This window comes from Myxine glutinosa, chromosome 11, assembly GCF_964187855.1.
Source record: "Myxine glutinosa chromosome 11, kmMyxGlut1.1, whole genome shotgun sequence".
NCBI lineage: Eukaryota > Metazoa > Chordata > Myxini > Myxiniformes > Myxinidae > Myxine > Myxine glutinosa.
The window spans coordinates 128671107-128690285 of record NC_136271.1 but is presented as its reverse complement, the minus strand read 5'-3'; the positions used below and the strand labels follow the sequence as shown (position 1 = coordinate 128690285).

The 19179-nt window shown below is 45.0% G+C and overlaps 1 protein-coding gene across 1 annotated transcript; it reads left to right on the top strand.

Moving 5' to 3' along the window:
• The first annotated feature begins 7715 nt into the window (after positions 1 to 7715).
• LOC137436884 (phosphomevalonate kinase) lies at positions 7716 to 18192 on the top strand. The gene is made up of 5 exons (XM_068131089.2): positions 7716 to 7920; positions 8051 to 8114; positions 10385 to 10543; positions 16840 to 16969; positions 17135 to 18192. Exons 1-5 carry the CDS (start codon positions 7817 to 7819, stop codon positions 17275 to 17277), a joined length of 600 nt encoding a protein of 199 aa, XP_067987190.2. The 5' UTR covers positions 7716 to 7816; the 3' UTR covers positions 17278 to 18192.
• Positions 18193 to 19179: the final 987 nt, after the last annotated feature.

The window sequence follows — 19179 nt, the reverse complement described above, 5'->3', positions numbered from 1 at the left end:
CATGTGGAGTTTGCCAGAGTGAAAGAAAACATGTTTGATCGGTGGTGTGAGTCAAAAGGAGTCGGGAAAGACTTCGAAACATTGCGTGACTTGATCCAGGTGGAGGAATTCCAGCAGTGTGTCCACGAGGACATCAAAGTGTACCTGCAGGAAAAGAAAGTACCAAAGTTGTGGGACGCAGCCACCATGGCAGATGATTATGCCTTAACCCACCGAATAGGGGTCCACGAACCTAACTCCTCGCCTAGATCTCCGCAGGGGAGGTGGGGAACAGCAGGTGCGGAGAACGACCATACATGGCGGCGGCCTCGAGAGGATTATGGGGACAACGCGGATACCCCACCTGTTCGAAATCAGAGGGATGCGGGCCCAAGACAAACTTATAATTCGGGGGGCCCAAGGCAGACCACGAGTTTTTCCTCCGGGCCTACTTGCGCTTTTTGCAAGAAACCTGGACACTTGATGTCCAGTTGTTACCGCATGAAAAGGGAAGACCCAGAGCGGAGTCCGACTATTACGACTCCCAATGCAATGGCCATTGTGAGAAATCGCCATCAAAAGGGTTACCAACCATTTATTTCAGAGGGGTTTGTGTCACGGGATGGAGCCTCGACTAACCGGAAACCGGTTAGGATATTGAGGGACACAGGGGCACATCAATCTTTAATGCTTGAAGGCATTTTGCCATGGTCCAAGGAGACGGCAACGGGGGATAGTGTTCGTTTACAGGGGATCGGGGGCGGTGTTAGTGCTCCACTTCATGTCATCCATTTGGAGTCCGATTTGGTGTCAGGACCGGTCACCGTCGGTTTACAAGCCACGCTTCCTGTAGAGGGTGTATCTGTGGTTATCGGGAATGATTTGGCCGGGGGTCAAGTTTATGGTAACCTGAGGGTTGGTAAAGAGCCCAGCAGGGAAAATAACACCACACCAGCTCGGGATGGTGACAAAAGTGCCAAGTTATTTGTAGGGGGACTGAACTTCAAAACAGAGGAAGAAGTTCTGACCTCTGTCTTCAACAGATATGGGCCGCTGGTGGAAGTGCGGTTGGTAAGAGACGGGGAAACGCAACAGTCAAGAGGGTTCGGCTTTGTCACGTTTGCCAGCACAAAAGACGCCAGAGAGGCAGAGAAGAATTGGAATGGCAAGGATTTGGAGGGTCGGACCATAACAGTAGGGAAGGCATTTCGTAGGCGTCGAGAGGTCTACAGGAGAGGACAACTGGGCGGTAGTTTTGGTGGTGGCCGCAATCAATATTATTATGGAGGCTCCCTGAGTTACGGCAGCTCCCGAAGGAAGGATTGGCAAAGTAGTGGCCGAGAAGGAGACCGCTATTCATGGGACTACAGGGACAAGTGGTCCCACCATAATTATTAGGGAAGTTCTGAGAAGTTGAAGCACTGAATGCGGCGGAGCCGCCGAGCCAAGATTCCTACACGGATTAACCGTGAACGCCGTTCCTAAAGGCGTCCATGTAGTGAACTTTCATGCACGGACTAACCGTGAACTCCACGTTCCTCAAGGCGCCCATGTAGAGAACTTTCCTGCACGGACTAACCGTGAACTCCACGTTCCTAAAGGCATCCATGTAGTGAATACTCGGCTTGGCCGCCCGGAAAAAGTGCTATCGAGTTGCTTAACTTTGGATCTTTGATCATCCCCTTAACCTTCATTCACAAGAAACTGACGGTCAAAGTCAGAGGGTCATGAGATGGAGTTTGATTTGGCAGGGACAATGTCGTTGCTGGTGCTTAGTCCAGAGTGAGTAATCTGGAGGGGTTGTGGTAAAATTTTGGTTGCTTTATTGTTAAGTGATAACTGTGCCCGGGGGGAACTGATAATGTGGGTGGGTTGAGTTATCTGGTTTGTTTCTCCAAATTGGCCGGCAAAGAAAGTTTTCGCTGGGTTCAAACTTTCTTTCTTGAAGGGGGGGAGTGTTACATATTTATGTGAATGTATGTGAATTACCATTCAGGGTTGCTTATCCATGTGTAGTAGATTAAGGGTTGTTGTGGTTGGAGGGTCCTGAGCCCTTCTGAAAAGTGTCCGGAAACGGAAGTGACCGGAAACGGAAGAAGAAAAGACACGAGGAAGAAAAGCGACGGTTATTCTTCTTCCTCGCCCCGCTCCGACGAAAGGTGGGATTGATTGAGCCGTGTGGAAAAGCGGCGTTCCGAAGCCCGTCTGGCGAGAGGAGTTACCGGGACGTGTACCTACCCGGTGGAGACGTCAGGTTGACGTGGGGCCGTGCATCGACCCCGCGTCTGGCACCGTTCGCTGCACCGTCTAAAAAGACGCGTACGGGTCGCACGTTGGGGCCTAACACGCGTTGCAAGCGGCGTGGAGCTTTTTGCTTGCGTTACCGTACCCGCTTCGCGTGGCCACGAGGGGCTGCAGCCGCGGTGCCTGGTACGATACCTGCCCGGTGGAAACACGTCCACCCGGGGTTCATTCAACCGCCCGAGTGCGGCGACGCCGACCATCATCTTGGTCAGGAGGGGCCCAGAGACATTGTGCGGAACAGAGACCAAAAGGGGGTCGTGAGTACCCACGGGGACACACCTATATAAGATGGCCATCTTAATCATATAGGGAATTGATTGTGGATTGGGAATTGTTGATGGTTGTTTGTTGTTGATTGCTCGGGGAATATATCCGTGATTGTATCCTTGAAATTGTATGATATCCTTACCCTGGAAATATATCATTGAACATCAGTTTCTCTTGGGTGGAATTCATAGGGATTGCGTTGCGAAAGCGCATATATACTATTACTTTCTGGCGAAGTTCCTCTCGCGGTCCGGGGGTCACCGAGACCAGGTAGTCACCGAGGAGACCACATAACACTGTACTTACTTTTTCCACATGCGAAATTTGCATTTATGTTTATTTAAATTATACAATGGACTACAATATGTAAATGTTTCATGATATTTGTTATATTATATCACCTTTATCTATCAATATTGTTGAAATGAAGATCAAATAGCTGTATGTTGAAATATGTCGAAAATAGTGTAGGTCGTTGTGTTATTTAGTGAACGGTTCATATAGAATCTGCAAACTTGTGATTTTTTACTTTCTATGATCACACTGAACACAAAACAACCTGTTTCCAATTTTTTAATTTATGTCCAGTGGCAAAATTCAAGATGGCCGCCAGCATATACCGAAAAAGCAATAAATCGTTATATTTGAACCAACGTATTCAATATATGCACAATGATAAGCTTATTATGGACATGCTTTTGATTACAATATATTTGTATCTACATATGGTTGTATGAAATAGACTGTCTTGAATGTTTTCATTCATATCCATTGACAACATCCAAGATGGCGTCCACCAAATTTCGAAAAAATACGATATTTTTATATCTGAACCATTTATTTACGTACATGTATAATGATAAGCTAAGGACATTTTTGTGATTACAATATATTCTTTTCTACCAAGTATGTTACTTCTTTAAGAAGTTTTCAATGTTTTCATTAATGTCGTAGAATAAGTCCAAGATGGTGGCCACCATATACAGAAAAATCAAACCATTTATCAACATACTTGTGTTATGGAAATTTACCTAGGCATGTTATGTATCTAACAATCATGGGGAAAACAAAATGGTGTTCATACACATATCAAATTGGATGCTCAATTATACATGTATCCAGATGCTAGTTATCTGCCACGTTATTAGTCATCACTGTCGCTGTCATCATCATCATCACTCTCTGTCTCCTCATTTGCAACATTAGTGCATGATCCTTCAGCACCTTCACACTTGCAAAGCTCTGTGCATGACAGATTATTGGTCTTGCAATAACACCGTCCACTGCATTTGCTGGCAATACATGAACACTTCACGAGGCCGACGACAGCCTCTGGTACCGGTGGAACTTTCGACGTCACAGGAACACAACGTCCGTCATCTAGTTGTTTCCATCCCAACGATACTGGATCTAGAAGACTTGGAACAGCTACTGTGTCCTGCACCCAAATGTTAGCTTGGAAGTGTGCTCACAGAATGTGTTCAGTTATGGATCCTTGAGTTGGAGGTAGTTTCTCTACACCCTGGTTGCCCTTGAGTTGCTTGAACATATGCCACCGGAGTGCTTTAGCTGATTCATAACCAGGTTTGAAGAGCTGACACACGAACTTTTCACAACCAGCTAACACCTCCGGAGATGGATACACACCAACACCAAGCCCAGCTAGTGCATGGATTACGTCATCACTAGCCTTCATGAAGGATTTGAAGCAAGTAGGCTTTCCCTTTCCCTGGATGTGGCCAGTGGTATCACATCCAGTGAGCGCGTGGAATCCTGGCAAAGCTGCTGCACGTTCTGCGCCAATGGCCATGTAGATAGGTTTGAGTTTAATCTTCCGTCGTCGATCACCAGAGCCCATGATGATGAGACTCTCTGTGTTGAGGTCTGGGACCCTGCGCAGAGCGAGCACCAACACATCTGTGTCAGAGGAGTATATATGTGGTGTATTACCCAAACTACTCACTGCTACTGCATACATGACCAGTAACGTGTCGGCTTCCTCCTGTGTACTTGTGATGTTCACCATGTTTGATTGGGAAGACATAACACCTTTGTGTGTGTGGGTAGTGATCGGCAGTTTGCACAGCTGGACAGATTTTTGTGCAAGGTATAGCACGAGGTTGGCTCTGGTTTCCTTGGTTCCTTGGAATACCTTAAAGTCTTTGACAGGTGTGGAATCTTCTATTTTGTATCCCTTGTCTTGTGCTCTTCCTGCTGTTCGGAGCTGTCTCGTTCTGTCCTTCATGGAGTTTGTAACAGTGTAGTTATCGAATAATAAGTATATGTCACTGTAGCCTCGCGACTTGTTGTCAACACTTCGAATGAAACAGCCTGACAGGTCTCTGCAACACTTTATACCATCCTTCCGAACAACCATCTCCTGCACGAGAGCCATGCCATCTATTACGACGCAGCCACTGGTGATTTTGGGTCATACAGGAGTTGCCGATTAGATTTGTGGGCTTGTACTATTTGCTGAGAGACGATTGACGCAGATCTATTAAACTCCTGTGCACGAGCTTCAGTTTTAACTGTAGTTGTACCTTTCATGATCCAAAGCACCATGCTGTGGAGCTCCTGTGGCACTACGCAATGCTCACTATTTTCGAGTGTTCCGGTGAAAACCCACGGGTCTTTCTTTGTTTCCTGGATCAATTTACGTAGGACTCTGCTTGCTTCAAATAACTTCTTCATGTCATCGTATGTGTTGTTCTTGACAGCTTCATCAACTGCAGCATTTTGTGCAGCTTTGGAATGTATCAGTGTAGGCTTCTTCGGTAATGGTGTGAACTGAACGAGATTAACATTTTCCTCGATATTTTGTCGTAGCCACCTCCGCTCGGACTTGGCGTTAGAAAACTTCGAGACATACTGGATGTTGTATTGTTCCATCTTCGATAAGTATAGCTTTTCTGCTTCGTCCATTGGAATAAATTCTCCCTCGTTGATGCGATCTTGTATTTCGGCAAATAATTCAATTTCAGCCGTGATGTGGTGTACTGTCGGCCCACTGGCATCTGTGTTGCAGCGGTCAGCTGTCTTAGGGCATGATCCACTGTCTGCAGCATTTCCCTGCTTTAGAAACTGCCACTGTTCGGTGATGCACTTCTTGTGGTAGACAATATCACGTGTCAGCGCATCATTGTCAGATAGGACAGTGGCATAGTTAACCTTCCATTCTTGGTTGTTGGAGTGGTGTACTATGTCCTTTATCTGCTTTCCAATATTTGCTGATTGACATTCGTGCAAGGGACCTTGTATTTTACCTTGACAGAAGAAACATTCTGTTTTGTCATATGCAGTTAACTGTGATCGGGTGTACTTTTTTGACACTGGCTCTTCGTCCTTAGCACTAAGTGTTGATGAAGCAGTTGGTCTCCCCACGGTTCGGCTACTAAGGAGAGTAACATCGGATGTTGCACACGCTCGGTTGTAGCGCTTTTCATCACGTATTATATGTTCTTTATTTGTGCTCATAGCATAGCACGTTCTGTGCCACATAACATGTTTGTCACATAAATCTTGTGCTGTCAATTGTCCAATTTTTTCGTTGAGTGCAATAAAGTCAGTGTTTCCAAACTGCGCTCTCAAACGAACCGCTGTTAGAAATTTGTCATACGTTGATTGCTTTTGGGACTGTGGGGGTTCCTTTAATTGTTCTTCTTTTGAAGTTTGACATTTGATGCACAGCTTGAAATTTAGTTCGGTACGTGCCCTTTTCTCCAGAGGTTCCGCTTCGGATGCCATTATTTACCTGCAAGTAGAAAAGAAAATACATGTTTAGAAATGGACACTTCATAAGCTGGTCAACTCTGATTTCATGGCAGATTGCACCCATGCATCCATTCCTGTGGTTACATTATTATGGCTCAAGCCATGCAGTCTTCCATAGAACGATCAGGACAGATTTATTTTACTGAAAAACAAATATACATAATCATTATTATAACCCAAATATTTGTGTACCGTTCATTGGGTATTTATATGGGTGTGCCATGCCATATGGCGCCAATTATACCTCATATTGGATGATTATTCACTTTATGCTTTGTGTTATTGATGATATAAGTACTTCAATGAATTCAGTGACCAAAAAAACCTATAAAACGATATACTGGACAACTATATCCATTACAAATGTCCAAAATAGTTGGCGATTAAGCGATTATCGTGTTAAATGGCCGCCATCTTGGATTTAGTGCGTATCCATGCTGGAAAAAATTGGAAACAGGTGGTTTTGAGTCCTATGTGATCTAAAGAAGTCAATAAGTACCAGTTTCAAGATTCTATATGAAAGTTTCACTCCCCTGTTAATTGCAACATAACCGCATACACTAAAAAGTCAAAACTTTTCATGGGGTGTACTTACTTTTTCACGTGACTGTACACACAGACATACAAACACTGTTCCAGACGGCTCTGCCTGAAGGGTTACGCCGTAAAAAAAAACGTGCAAAAACAGAAGAGATGGCTCGCATCAAGTTGATTGCGTGGGGCAAGTATGCCATGAATACCATCTAGTTATTGGAGGAAACAAGTGAGGCAATGAACTGTGACAGAAGATAGAAAAGAAGAAGATTACATGACTCCAATTTGGCATTTTGTACAATTGTCATGTAATAACAGCCGTTGGAAAACACTGAACCAGATCGTTTGTAAATGATACTTCGAAAAAATTATCTGCAGGCGAGCGACGATCAATTTTAAAACGTAAAATACACACCTCGCTCGATACAAACAATGCGCACAGTTTACTTTGGGGGTCTCAAGATGGCGCCGCGTTTCTTCACCAATCAGCTGACAGCCAATGCAGTTCGTGTGGAGATCAGTGGCGCAGCCAACGCATGCAGTTGCTTACATTTTAGTTTAATTTTATAGTAAATATTTCAACTTCCAGACTTTAAAGGTGTGCGTCTTTACATCGATCAAAGGCACTCACCATTTTACCAACATTCGTAGTTTTTTGTCACCTTTCGTTCGTTTTACTTTATTTTCAGCGTTATGTTTTTACGACGCATTTGCTCGGAACATATTAGGCGGTGTATAATCAAAAACTAATAATCGAGTCCTTGTTTACATGAAAATTATTCATTTTTGTTTCAAACTGTTTATCTCAGCGAATTGACTTATAAAGCGCTGATTTTAAAATGTTTTCGTTGTGTTCTTCCTTTGGTGCAAGAAAGGAACGTCCTTGTTTATTTTGTGGTTTGGGGCATACTCATATCGATGTGTATAAGCAACGTGAGTTACCTGTCGATCTTGCGGGATGGAGGATGGCATTTTTAATTTCAAAAGTCCGAAGCTGCTCCTCGTCCTCAGTGGAAAGAGAAAGAGCGGGAAAGACTTTGTGAGCGAGCGCTTGAAGCACAGGTAGGCCCACCTGGTTCATCGTCCTGTTTGTGTCTGTCGGGTTCCTGTCGTTCGGCCGACGGATGATGTATTATAAATATAATCGAGACTCTATGCTGTGCTTTGGATAATTTAACATTTTCATCCCCAGGCTGGGAAGCAATGTCTTCACAATATTACGACTGTCCGAACCGCTGAAAAGCCAGTATGCCAAGGTACCTGAAGAATGCCATCTCTTCTGCTGGTGAACAGAACGGACTTGAAACGTATTGTTATGTCTGGACTGGGGGTAAAGCAAAATGTAGAGCCAGGTAGATCTGTATAGGTAGGTATTCGACTGTCGCGATAGGGAATCTACCTGTAATAAGTTCTTCATGTTTAGGCGTTTGTCGGGATAATATGTATGATTGTGGATCTACCAGGAGATTCGAGTGTTAAGTAGTTAGGGATTAAAGATAACGCCCCTGTGAGTCTCACCTAGTAGTCAAACCTTTGTCCATTATGGCACTGCAAACCACATAAACATTAGTTAGGTCCCTAGCGCAACATTAAATAATTCCTTTCCCTGACAATGACTTCGGAACAAACGGACAGGAAACAAGGCCAAAAACACCGCCACAATTGGCCGTCACCATTTACACCTCCGCAAGGCCTACCAACCTCGCATAGCACGTGATATGAAGAAGAAGCAGGAGTAGAGGGAGCGGCTGTGGTGCAGTGGGCGTGCCCCCGGACGAGCCGGCGAATCGTGGGAGGCTCTGATTGTCAGAGCAGTGCGCCAATGTGACGTCATCGGGCAGGGATATTACCGAGGGCAGGACGCCATTTTGGGGGAGTACAGTTGAGTTGAGTTGGACCTGAGAGTCGAGTTGAGTGGAGTTCAAAGGAGTTCACGGCTTGAGAGAGTCCCGGTGCGATCCCGAGTTTGGAGAGTCCTTCCTGTCCCTGGTCGAGTGGAGTTCGCTTGCTTTGTGCAGCCCTGCGTTGGACCGTTGGAGCAAGGGAGCTCGTGGTGTGCCGTTGAACCGACGAGGCCTGGTGGCGCTCGGAGGCAGACCAAGAGGGCCGCGGGGCCGTGTTTCACTGAAGACGACTAGAGCCAGATAAGCCCGAGCTCCGCGTTTACACTTTACATGACGAGACGTGTTATTTTCGTATTCATCTCCCTCGTATTGTGTTTCATATCTGTTGTGTGTGAGATCCCAATTTAGGCTTCTTATTAGAGTTATTACCGGCACGTGCTTTTTCACTGTCTTTACTTTTCATTAATAAATCGTTGTATTATTTTCTGTATATATATCTGAACGCAGTTTTCCTGGGTGTTTGATTTTAATATGTAAGGCTGCAGGGCTTTTGCTGTGTCCCGCCATTCCGCGCGTTTAAGTGCTTGATTGGAATCCGCTATTGAGTTTTCGCCTCGGGAGTTTAAAGCCTCGTAATCGGCCTCCGCAATTCTGATGTTAATCGCAGTTGCGTGACAGTATTTTTATTTTAAAATGAGCAGATGTACCCGTAAGAGGCAGGTGATGGGATGGGAGAGCATTTAGTGGGACTGCTGGGCCACAGAATAATAAATAAATAAACAAACAAACAACAACAACAACACTTTTACAGGTAATGCACAGCTTTGGAGGTAAGGTAGACTGCAGGGCGGGTTTCAGGGGGTGGAGAGTGTGGTAGGGGGGATCAAATTCAGGAAAGTCTAAATATTCTCCAAGATTGGCAAATGGAGTTTAACATAAGGAAAGGAAAGGTAAGGTTCCGGATGGGTCTGAACAATGAAAATAGGAATTACCTAATGCAAGGGGTAGTCTCGGAGCGTGTCACACAGGTGAAGCATATCTGAGCAGGTGGGTGTGCGGACAGACCGGAGGTGGGAATGACCTGGTCGTGGAGTTGAACGGAGGGATTGAAAGTGAGAGAATAGATAGATTGAGGCACGGACTGAATGTAGATTTGACAGAAAGATTCCTGGAACGGACCGAGGTGGATTGAAGCACGGAGCGAATGTAGATTGAAGGAAAGAATGCTGGAACAGACCGAATGGGGATTGAAAGAATAATATATTTGGAAATGGGGAGACACTACACTGTGAATATGAAGACTAACTGACCATAATGCATGTTTCCATTCCCGTACCCCTTAGACAATGGACAAACGTCTGCCTTGACATAGACTAAGAAATAACTATCTCAGGATTCCTATCGTGTACATGGATGTGCTCCCTCTGGGAGTACTTTTCCCAAAACCACAACAATATTTTGCAGTGACTGAACACTCATAGTGGAGCTCGTCCATATGTTGTGCAGGAATTAGACATCAGTGTACCTTTGGTGGCCGAGGCAATGACCCCAGGGAGCCAGGAAGTTATGGTGTCTTTTGCTGCTGCTTTCTTTGCTTCGATACCGCCAAGATTGTGCTCGGAATTGAGGTTTGTACATTGTGGCCTAGTTCAATTGATTTTCCAATTCCATTTTTGTACCAGAATCATGGCCTTGATCTGGATCGCCTGATGGATTCCAGTAACTACAAAGAATTTCATCGTGCTGACATGGTGCATTGGGGTGAGATGCAGCGGAAGGAAGAGCCTGGTTGTTTCTGCCGTATTGCCATTGAAAATGCAGACCCTTCACGCCCGATCTGGGTAATTGGCCTGTCTGGGTCGTTTGACAGATAACGCTCATCATGCGTTGTATGCCTTCGGCTGCATTCAAATGGTCTTTTGGTTGCCTTTTGTTGCAGATGCAACGTAATTATATAAGATTTGATTTCTTACGAGTTTCATCACCTTACATGGGATCACACACTGATTTAACTTAACCAATGGTAACCTGCCATCCTAGTGCTGCCATCCAGATTTCCTATTGGATCATCAGGGCAAGCTTTGATAAAATCGAGCTTTCTCAATTGGGTAAGGATAACACAGTAGCTCACTGTTAGTTTCTCAATATATGTTTTCTCTTCACTGTGCATCTCGGAGTTGTAATTCCGTGCATTCCCTTTGCATGGAGTTACTATAGCCGCAGGCCATGGTGTATATTGCATTATCTTTGTAATCTACTATTTAAGAGAGCTGTTGGTCTGTCTGTGTGGCGTCATTTTGCTCAGCGATGGCTGAACAGATCTTCGTCCAAAAAGGGGGGGGTTTTGGATTTAAAAAAAATCACTCTATAATGCCTAAGCCTTTTTGATTAATAACAGTTATAGACAAGAATCACCTTTAGAGGCCATTTTCCCCGCAGAGCAGGGGTTGGCCTTTTTCAGGCACCGTGGTCCCCTTTTTGAAGCAATGTTTTACAGCCGGGTGCCCTTTATGCCGCCAACCCTGTTAGTCACCTCTTGCGTACACACAGGGAATTACCAGTGAACTGGTACTCGATTTGCCGACCTCAGAAGGATGACAGGCTGAGTCAACCCCCTTGGTGTTCATTCAGCAATCGACCGGGATTCGAACCCAGGATCCCAAGCCGGCACCCTAACCGCTAAGCCAACACCAGGCTCTAGTTATAGATCCGGAAGTTATAATCAAACAATTTTGGAAGCGGTTGAAGTTGGTGGTGAGGCTTCTTCTTCTTCCTGAACGTCATCATATTTAACTCAGAAACGTGATGAATGGCACATTCACCAGCATGTGTTCAACGAAAAGGTGAAATGATGTTTTGACATTTGTGATGGATTCTGATTTGGATGTAATTGCTTTTCCATTATATTTGCCCTCATTTCAAATATGTTAATGTTTCTTTTTTGCTTGATGGTGGACCGGGGGAGGGGAATAAATTATCTATGCAAATGTGTACCGTGTAGCGCCACCTAGTGATGGTGGCAGAGGGTATTACAATATCTTTTTTTACCTGTGCAACACTGAGGTTTCTGAAGCACTCTTTGCACTGGAAAAATTTTCCTCCATCAATTCGCCCCTCTCCCAAAACGAAGAGTCCTGTCAAAGCCACCCTCTTCCTTCCCCCCCCCCCCCCCAAAGTTGTATATGTAGTATACCTTTCCCCTCACCTCCCCATCCCCTCCCCCTTCCACTCCCCCCACTCCCTTTCTCACCCCTCCTCCTTCCACTCCCCCCCCCCCCCCCCCACTCCCTTCCTCACCCCTTCCTCTCGTGGTTCCTCTCCTCCCACCCACACCCCTCTGCTCAATGCCGTGTACTCCTGCTAGTGCAATATATGCTGTGGGGAATGCAAATGTTTTTGGACCATGGCCCAGTTATATGCATGTGACCATCTGTTGTATTGTTTGTTGTACCGAAAAATATATCTTTTTGTCTATTATTTATTTATTTTTAGAGAATTGTTGTCACGATGTGGAATGAGTCATTGGCAGTTGATCATTCGGTGAGATTGTCAAGGATGAGTTTGAGGGACCGTTATGGATCGTTTTAAGAATTTTGGTATATTAAGAGGTAATCAATGTAAATTCTGTCCCTACCCTAAACCCCCAGGAATATATTTTTTCTCGCCTACAACATTCCCGAGCGCACCCAACAGATTTTTTAACTCATTCCATCCAGCGGTTCAAGAGTACATATAAATCAAACAAGCAAACACTTCTCCAATTATAGTACCGTATAAAATTATTTTATAATTTAAAGAGTCTGCATATATTAACAACACGTAACTCTTGTTGCCTTGTGTTTAAAAAAAAATGGCGATTCAGTTTTAATTGCAAGTTACAAAAATTGTCTCCAGCAGCATTGGTTGATGTTTTCAAGTCACCACATTTCTTCTGAGTTTGCAAAAATAACAAATAATACACAAAAACCCTGACATTCGTGGATTCACTTTCAGTGCAACCCGCCTAATTGTGGTTTATAAAATGTGACCTGCTTCTACATTCGCGGCCCCTGCGCTCTGGCTATTCGTGGCTTTTGCGGGCATAAAACATCCCCCGCCATCATCCCCCACCATTGTCACCTACCACCAATGGATCGTCCCCCACAAATAATGGTCACAAACCATGGTTAATCAGCCCTCCTCCATATACCCACAACCCACTGCACGGGTTCGTCTCCGCAGCGTGTCCTGGGTCTAACTCGTTCTTCTCACTCTGCTGCTTTGACGTGCTGTGATTCCTCATGCTCGGGAACTTTTGCGCTCATTGTTTCAAGTCGATCATGGGACCTAAGCGTACGAATAATGTAGGAGATGCATCTGCTCCCAATAGGCTGAAAAAGGTGATGAGCTTGAGCCAGGAAGTGGAGCTGCTTGACTGACAACAAAGGGGTGAGAGTGTGGCCTCTGTGGGCAGAACGAGTCCACTGTCCCATATACTGTATAAAGAAAAACGAGAAGGCGATTCGTGAAAATGTCGCGGCTAGCACAGCACCCAGTGCCCAAGTCGTTACGCAAGTCAGGGACATTCATCTATCTATAATTCCAGCAATCTCTGTGTGTCTGTGTGTCTGTGTGTCTGTGTGTTTGTCTGTGACCGCTGTTTCTCGACAACCACGGGTCCGATATACTTGAAACTTGCCAGGTATATTGCTGGGGACCCGAGGATGTGCCTTTTCAAGGTTTTAAATTAATCGGACAAGTACTTACCGAGCTATGTCCAAAAAACGCTTCAACCAATCAGAGAGCAGCGAGCTATCACGTGTGCCGAACGTGGCGATCAGACTCTGCCTCGGACGGCACATTTGACAGCGTATTCATTTATTTCACGTTGGAAAACTATGTTGCCGTTAAACTATGTTTTAAAACGAATTCAAACTGCGATTAAATTAAAACGATTCATCGTAACTGCGATTTGCGAACTTCCGGACAGTGACGACTTCACTTCCGGCAGCCAATCACAGAACGCTTTGTTGCGTAGGCGTGGCCGATGTGAGACGAGCGGAGCTGAGCGCGTTACGAGCTGACCGCCATTACGGTACGTAATTCGATTTCTTATGCGCATTATTTCTCCCAATTCAGTCAGAGCGAAGGGCGGAAGCGAAGAGCGTTGTTTTTTTTGTTTACGGGCGTACGGGCGGGGTAGAGCGTACGGGTAGCGTTTTTTTTTTTTTTTGGCAAGGAACGGGCACCCACGTACGGGCAATGCCCTAGTATTTAAAATATGGAGAAGGCATTGAGTGTATGGCTTGAGGATAATGCGCACAAAAGTGGGCCTATCATTCGTGAAAAGGAAAAGCACATTTATGGTCATATGGTTAGCGTGGGTGGTGCTGCTAACACGAGTGATGCGGGTACGAGCGATGCGAGTTTGTGTGATGTGGGTACAGGTGGCCCCAGTTCCTTCCAAGCTAGCAGGGGATGGTTTGACCGCTTCAAGAAGCTGGTACAATCTCCACAATGTGAGGCTCACTGGCGAGTGTGCCTCGGCAGACTATGAGGCAACTGCAACTTTCCCCGCTCAACTCACACAACTGATTGTGGAGAAGGGGTATCTCAGAGCAATCTTCAATGCTGACGAGACAGGCCTGTCAAGGACTTTCATCTTGATGCGAGAGAGGACAACATCATGGTTAAATGCTGCAAATGACCAGGTATCTCTTCTCCTCTGCGCCAACGCCAAAGGAGACTGCATGATGAAGCCGATGATGCTGTACCGTGCCCTGAACCCGTGGACTCTCACGGGCATAAGCAAACGCACTCTGCCCGTATTTTGGAGGACGAACAAAAAGGCGTGGGTAACAGCTGCCATATTCATGGATGGGTTCCACAATGGTTTTGTCCGTCAAATGGAGATGTACCTGGCAGAAAAGAACCTCTCCTTCAAGATCCTCCTGCTGGTGGACAACACACCAGGCCACCCCAAGGAGCTGAATGTGGCCCATCCCAAGGTTGAAGTCATCCTCTGCCACCCAACACCATTTCCATAATCCAACCACTCGATGTCATGGGAGATGGCAGGGGATGGCTTTGATGACATGGAGCCTGAAGAATTGGGGGAGTTCTTCGCCTTACATGGGGAGGGGCTGACTGAGGTGGAGTTGGAGGCCATCATCAAGGTTTCCGAGGAGGAGGAGGTGGCGGACAGTGAAAAGGAGGAGGAGGTGGCGAGGTCCAAGTTAATCGTCAGGTTCCTGGCTGAGGTGCTGAAGGACATGAAGACAGTCGCTGACAGGTTGTAAGATGCCGTCCCATTGATGGAGCGATACCTCTGATTTTAGAAGGTGCTTGATGATGTTTTGCTGCCTTGCACAGAGCTGCCGAGAAACCTGTAGCACTCAGCAAAACACAGAAACCTGCAGCACTCAGCAAAACACAGAAACCTGCAGGACTCATCAAAACCTTCAGCACTCCTTACACAGAAACCTGCAGAACTCATCACAACCTTCAGCACTCCTTACACAGAAACCTGTAGAACTCAGCAAAACCTACAGCACTCCTCACACAGAAATCTGCAGCACTCCTCACACAGAAACCTGCAGCACTCCTCACACCGAAACCTGCAGCACTCCTCACACACAAACCTGCAGAACTCCTTACACAGAAACCTGCAGAACTCCTTACACAGAAACCTGCAGAACTCCTTGCGCAGAAACCTGCAGAACTCCTTACACAGAAACCTGCAGAACTCCTTACACAGAAACCTGCAGAACTCCTTACACAGAAACCTGCAGAACTCATTACACAGAAACCTGCAGCACTCCTTACACATAAACCTGCAGCACTCCTTACACAGAAACCTGCAGCACTCCTTACACAGAAACCTGCAGCACTCCTTACACAGAAACCTGCAGCACTCCTTACACAGAAACCTGCAGCACTCCTTACACAGAAACCTGCAGCACTCCTTACACAGAAACCTGCAGCACTCTTTACACATAAAACTGCAGCACTCTTTACACATAAAACTGCAGCACTCCTTACACAAACCTGCAGCACTCTTTACAAATAAACCTGCAGAACTCCTCACACATAAACCTGCAGCACTCTTTACACATAAACCTGCAGCACTCTTTACACATAAACCTGCAGCACTCTTTACACATAAACCTGCAGCACTCTTTACACATAAACCTGCAGCACTCTTTACACATAAACCTGCAGCACTCTTTACACATAAACCTGCAGCACTCTTTACACATAAACCTGCAGCACTCTTTACACATAAACCTGCAGCACTCTTTACACATAAACCTGCAGCACTCTTTACACATAAACCTGCAGCACTCTTTACACATAAACCTGCAGCACTCTTTACACATAAACCTGCAGCACTCTTTACACATAAACCTGCAGCACTCTTTACACATAAACCTGCAGCACTCTACACATAAACCTGCAGCACTCTTTACACATAAACCTGCAGCACTCTTTACACATAAACCTGCAGCACTCTTTACACATAAACCTGCAGAACTCTGCAAAACAGCTGTGTATCACCCATTTTATCGCTCTGATTCCTCCACCTCAACACCATCAGCACCCTCACTTGCATCCTCCTCAGTGGAGTTCCCTGGATTCTAACTAATCATCATCATCCTCATCATCACATAAAAAATAAATGAAATGAAAATTGTTGACTGTACCTACTGTTGTTTTATTTTAATTTATTTGTAAACATTTTTAATGAAACTATTTACCTCGTACGTGCATTCGTGCTCTTAAACCTTTAATATATTTCCCTCATGTATCACGATCCGCCGTGAACCTATCCCCCTTTTTCCCATTGAAACAAGGCCCTGCCATTCGCGATTTGCGTTAGTTTGCAGGAGCGTATCCCCCACGAATGTCGTGGTCCTACTGTAATGATACATTACAATATCCCCCACGAATGTCGTGGTCCTACTGTAATGATACATTACAATATCCCCCACGAATGTCGTGGTCCTACTGTAATGATACATACCGCTCCACCACACTCCCCCGACTCTCACACTGTAGTTCCTCTCCATGCAGATATCCTTTCTTGGTAGGTAAGGTGGTGGTTTGTTAAATTAATGAATGGATGCTGATGTTTAATCGATGCCTTGGCCTCCTGCAGCTTGTGACTGATGCTCGCCGCATGTCAGACATGGTGTGGTTGCGTGACCACTTTGGCGATGTCATTGAGATGGTGCGAGTCACTGCAATGGAGGCAACGCGGCAAAGTCGAGGATGGAAGTTTACTGCTGGTGTGTATTTTAAATCCTCAATAATTGTTTTTTCTAATCCGGAAAACTCGTAACATGTAGTCATAACATATGCTGGCTTTTCTCACATCATCAGCGTAGTATGTCTTGTTTAAAATCATATTATTTTGAAAAACATGTGAAATTGTCTTCAATTTCCCCTTTTAGGGATAGATGATGCTGAATCAGAATGCGGCCTAGACACTGTTGTCGACTGGGACTGGATCATTCCCAATGACTCGAGTCCTGCCAATCTGGACCGGATTATTGACCCCTTAGTGGACCACATACAATCCAAACTGAAATCCTGATATCTTATTTATACACTATTCGTTCAAGTTTTTAATCCACCAATTCACTTTAACCGTTTCTTTCAATTCTATGTTCCTTGGCTAATTTAGTATTGATTTGTTTATCCAATCACTTTTTTTTTTACCTCCACCACCGAAGGTGGATGGAGGTTATGTTTTCACCCCTGTCTGTTTGTTTGGCTGTCTGTCTGAACAAGATGTCTCAAAAAGTTGTGGACGGATTCGGATGACATTTGGCAGAGAGGTAGCATATGTGACAAGGACAAAATGATTACATTTTGGTGAAGATCCGGATTCGGATCCGGATAGTAGAATTTTTAAAGTGATTCTTTACCATTGGGAGAAGACGCTAAACATGATATATAGCAGGATATCTCAAAAAGTTATGGATGGATTTGGACGAAACTTGATGGAGAGGTTGGGTGTGTGACGAGGACTAATCGATTCGATTTTGGTGAATATCTGTGTATGGATTCGGATACGAGAATTATTTAATTCTTTAAGTGATTCTTCACCATTGAGAGATTGGGCGAAAAGCGATGTACGAGTATAACACGATATTTTAAAAAGTTGCAGACGAGTTATGGCAAAACTTGGGTGATGAGTTGTTTCGATTTTGCCGATTAGATTTTGGTTCAGATCTGAATCCAGATCCGGCCTATCAATGGATAGAAAACGTAAACTGTTCAGCCTGACGGAGGCGTGCGCCCTACCGAGAGCCGTTCTAGTTTGTATTAACACCTTATCTTTCGTACTTTTCATCCAAAATCTGGGCTCGGTGAAGAGAGAATACTTTCATATTTGGCAATAATCTCCTGCAGAATTGTTTGTAAAACTGAGACAGTATTATGAATGTCTACTTTGCAGCTCAAAAGGACATTTTTATGCAGAGTCAAATAAACATTTTTTTTTTCACCTGTCCAAGCATTATCCCTGCCCTTACAGAGGTATGTGTTAGGGGAACCCAGGTACAAAAGTTTTATTTCTGAAAAGCATTCAAAATCGTTAATCATAGTCTAATTTAAAGGGAAAACATTTGCCAATCACAAATAGTTGAAAAAGCCCGAGTGTGTCGATTTTCAATTTCGCCAGTGACGTCGCACTATGAACTCACCTTGAGCCATATGGCAGTTTACATAGAGAAACGGTGCATATCGAGCTCAGATTCAGACTTCACTCAGATTCCACCGTCATTAGCAACTCTGAAGGTTCTCAGTATGTTGAAACTGATCAGTGGGATTTTAAAGAAACTATTGGAGACAAAATTAGTGATGGAAACGCTTTCGGGGGAATTGTGGAGCCGTATCGTGTCAAGCCTTGTGCGAGCAATTCAGACGAACATGGTATTAGTGAAGATGGTGGTGTTAGTAGTGCAGATGAAAACGCCGGTCGCATATTCACAACAGAGTGGTAGATTTTGATGTTCCGTTCAATTGACGGCTAGTCAGGAATTTTTTATTCAATAAATCAGTTATATTACTACAAAAGATATATGGCACAGCACAGCACGGACACCACCGACCAAATGGGCAACAAATGCTTTGTCCCACCACAGCAGGCTGACCTGGTGTCCTGTATGTTACAGGATCATCCCGTTTCATACTTTCCCGTGATGCCATTTGTCTGTGGTCGTGCTGTGTTGTGTCCGTACCGTGTCGATGTCCTGCCCCAGTGGAGGGGTGATGGCGAGGTGAGGTCAGTCTCCAGCTGGCCAACACAGGTGTTTGATTCCACCGCACACATTGCTAATGTCCATATGCTGGTAGCTTGGTAGAGATTGTCTTAGTTTCGAGCGACAGCTGTTTCTTCCGTTTAATCATGGGGATGGAATCCTCTCAATCATTGCGTATAACCACAAAATATATAGCCAACTTGTTTCATAACAGCGCTCTGTAAAATGTT

Excerpts from the sequence above, each read along its gene's own strand:
- LOC137436884 (XM_068131089.2), top strand. The coding sequence starts at position 7,817 with ATGGAGGATGGCATTTTTAATTTCAAAAGTCCGAAGCTGCTCCTCGTC. Across the intron at positions 7,921-8,050 it reads AGCGAGCGCTTGAAGCACAG|GCTGGGAAGCAATGTCTTCA; the intron begins GTAGGCCCACCT and ends TTTCATCCCCAG. Across the intron at positions 16,970-17,134 it reads AGGATGGAAGTTTACTGCTG|GGATAGATGATGCTGAATCA; the intron begins GTGTGTATTTTA and ends TTCCCCTTTTAG.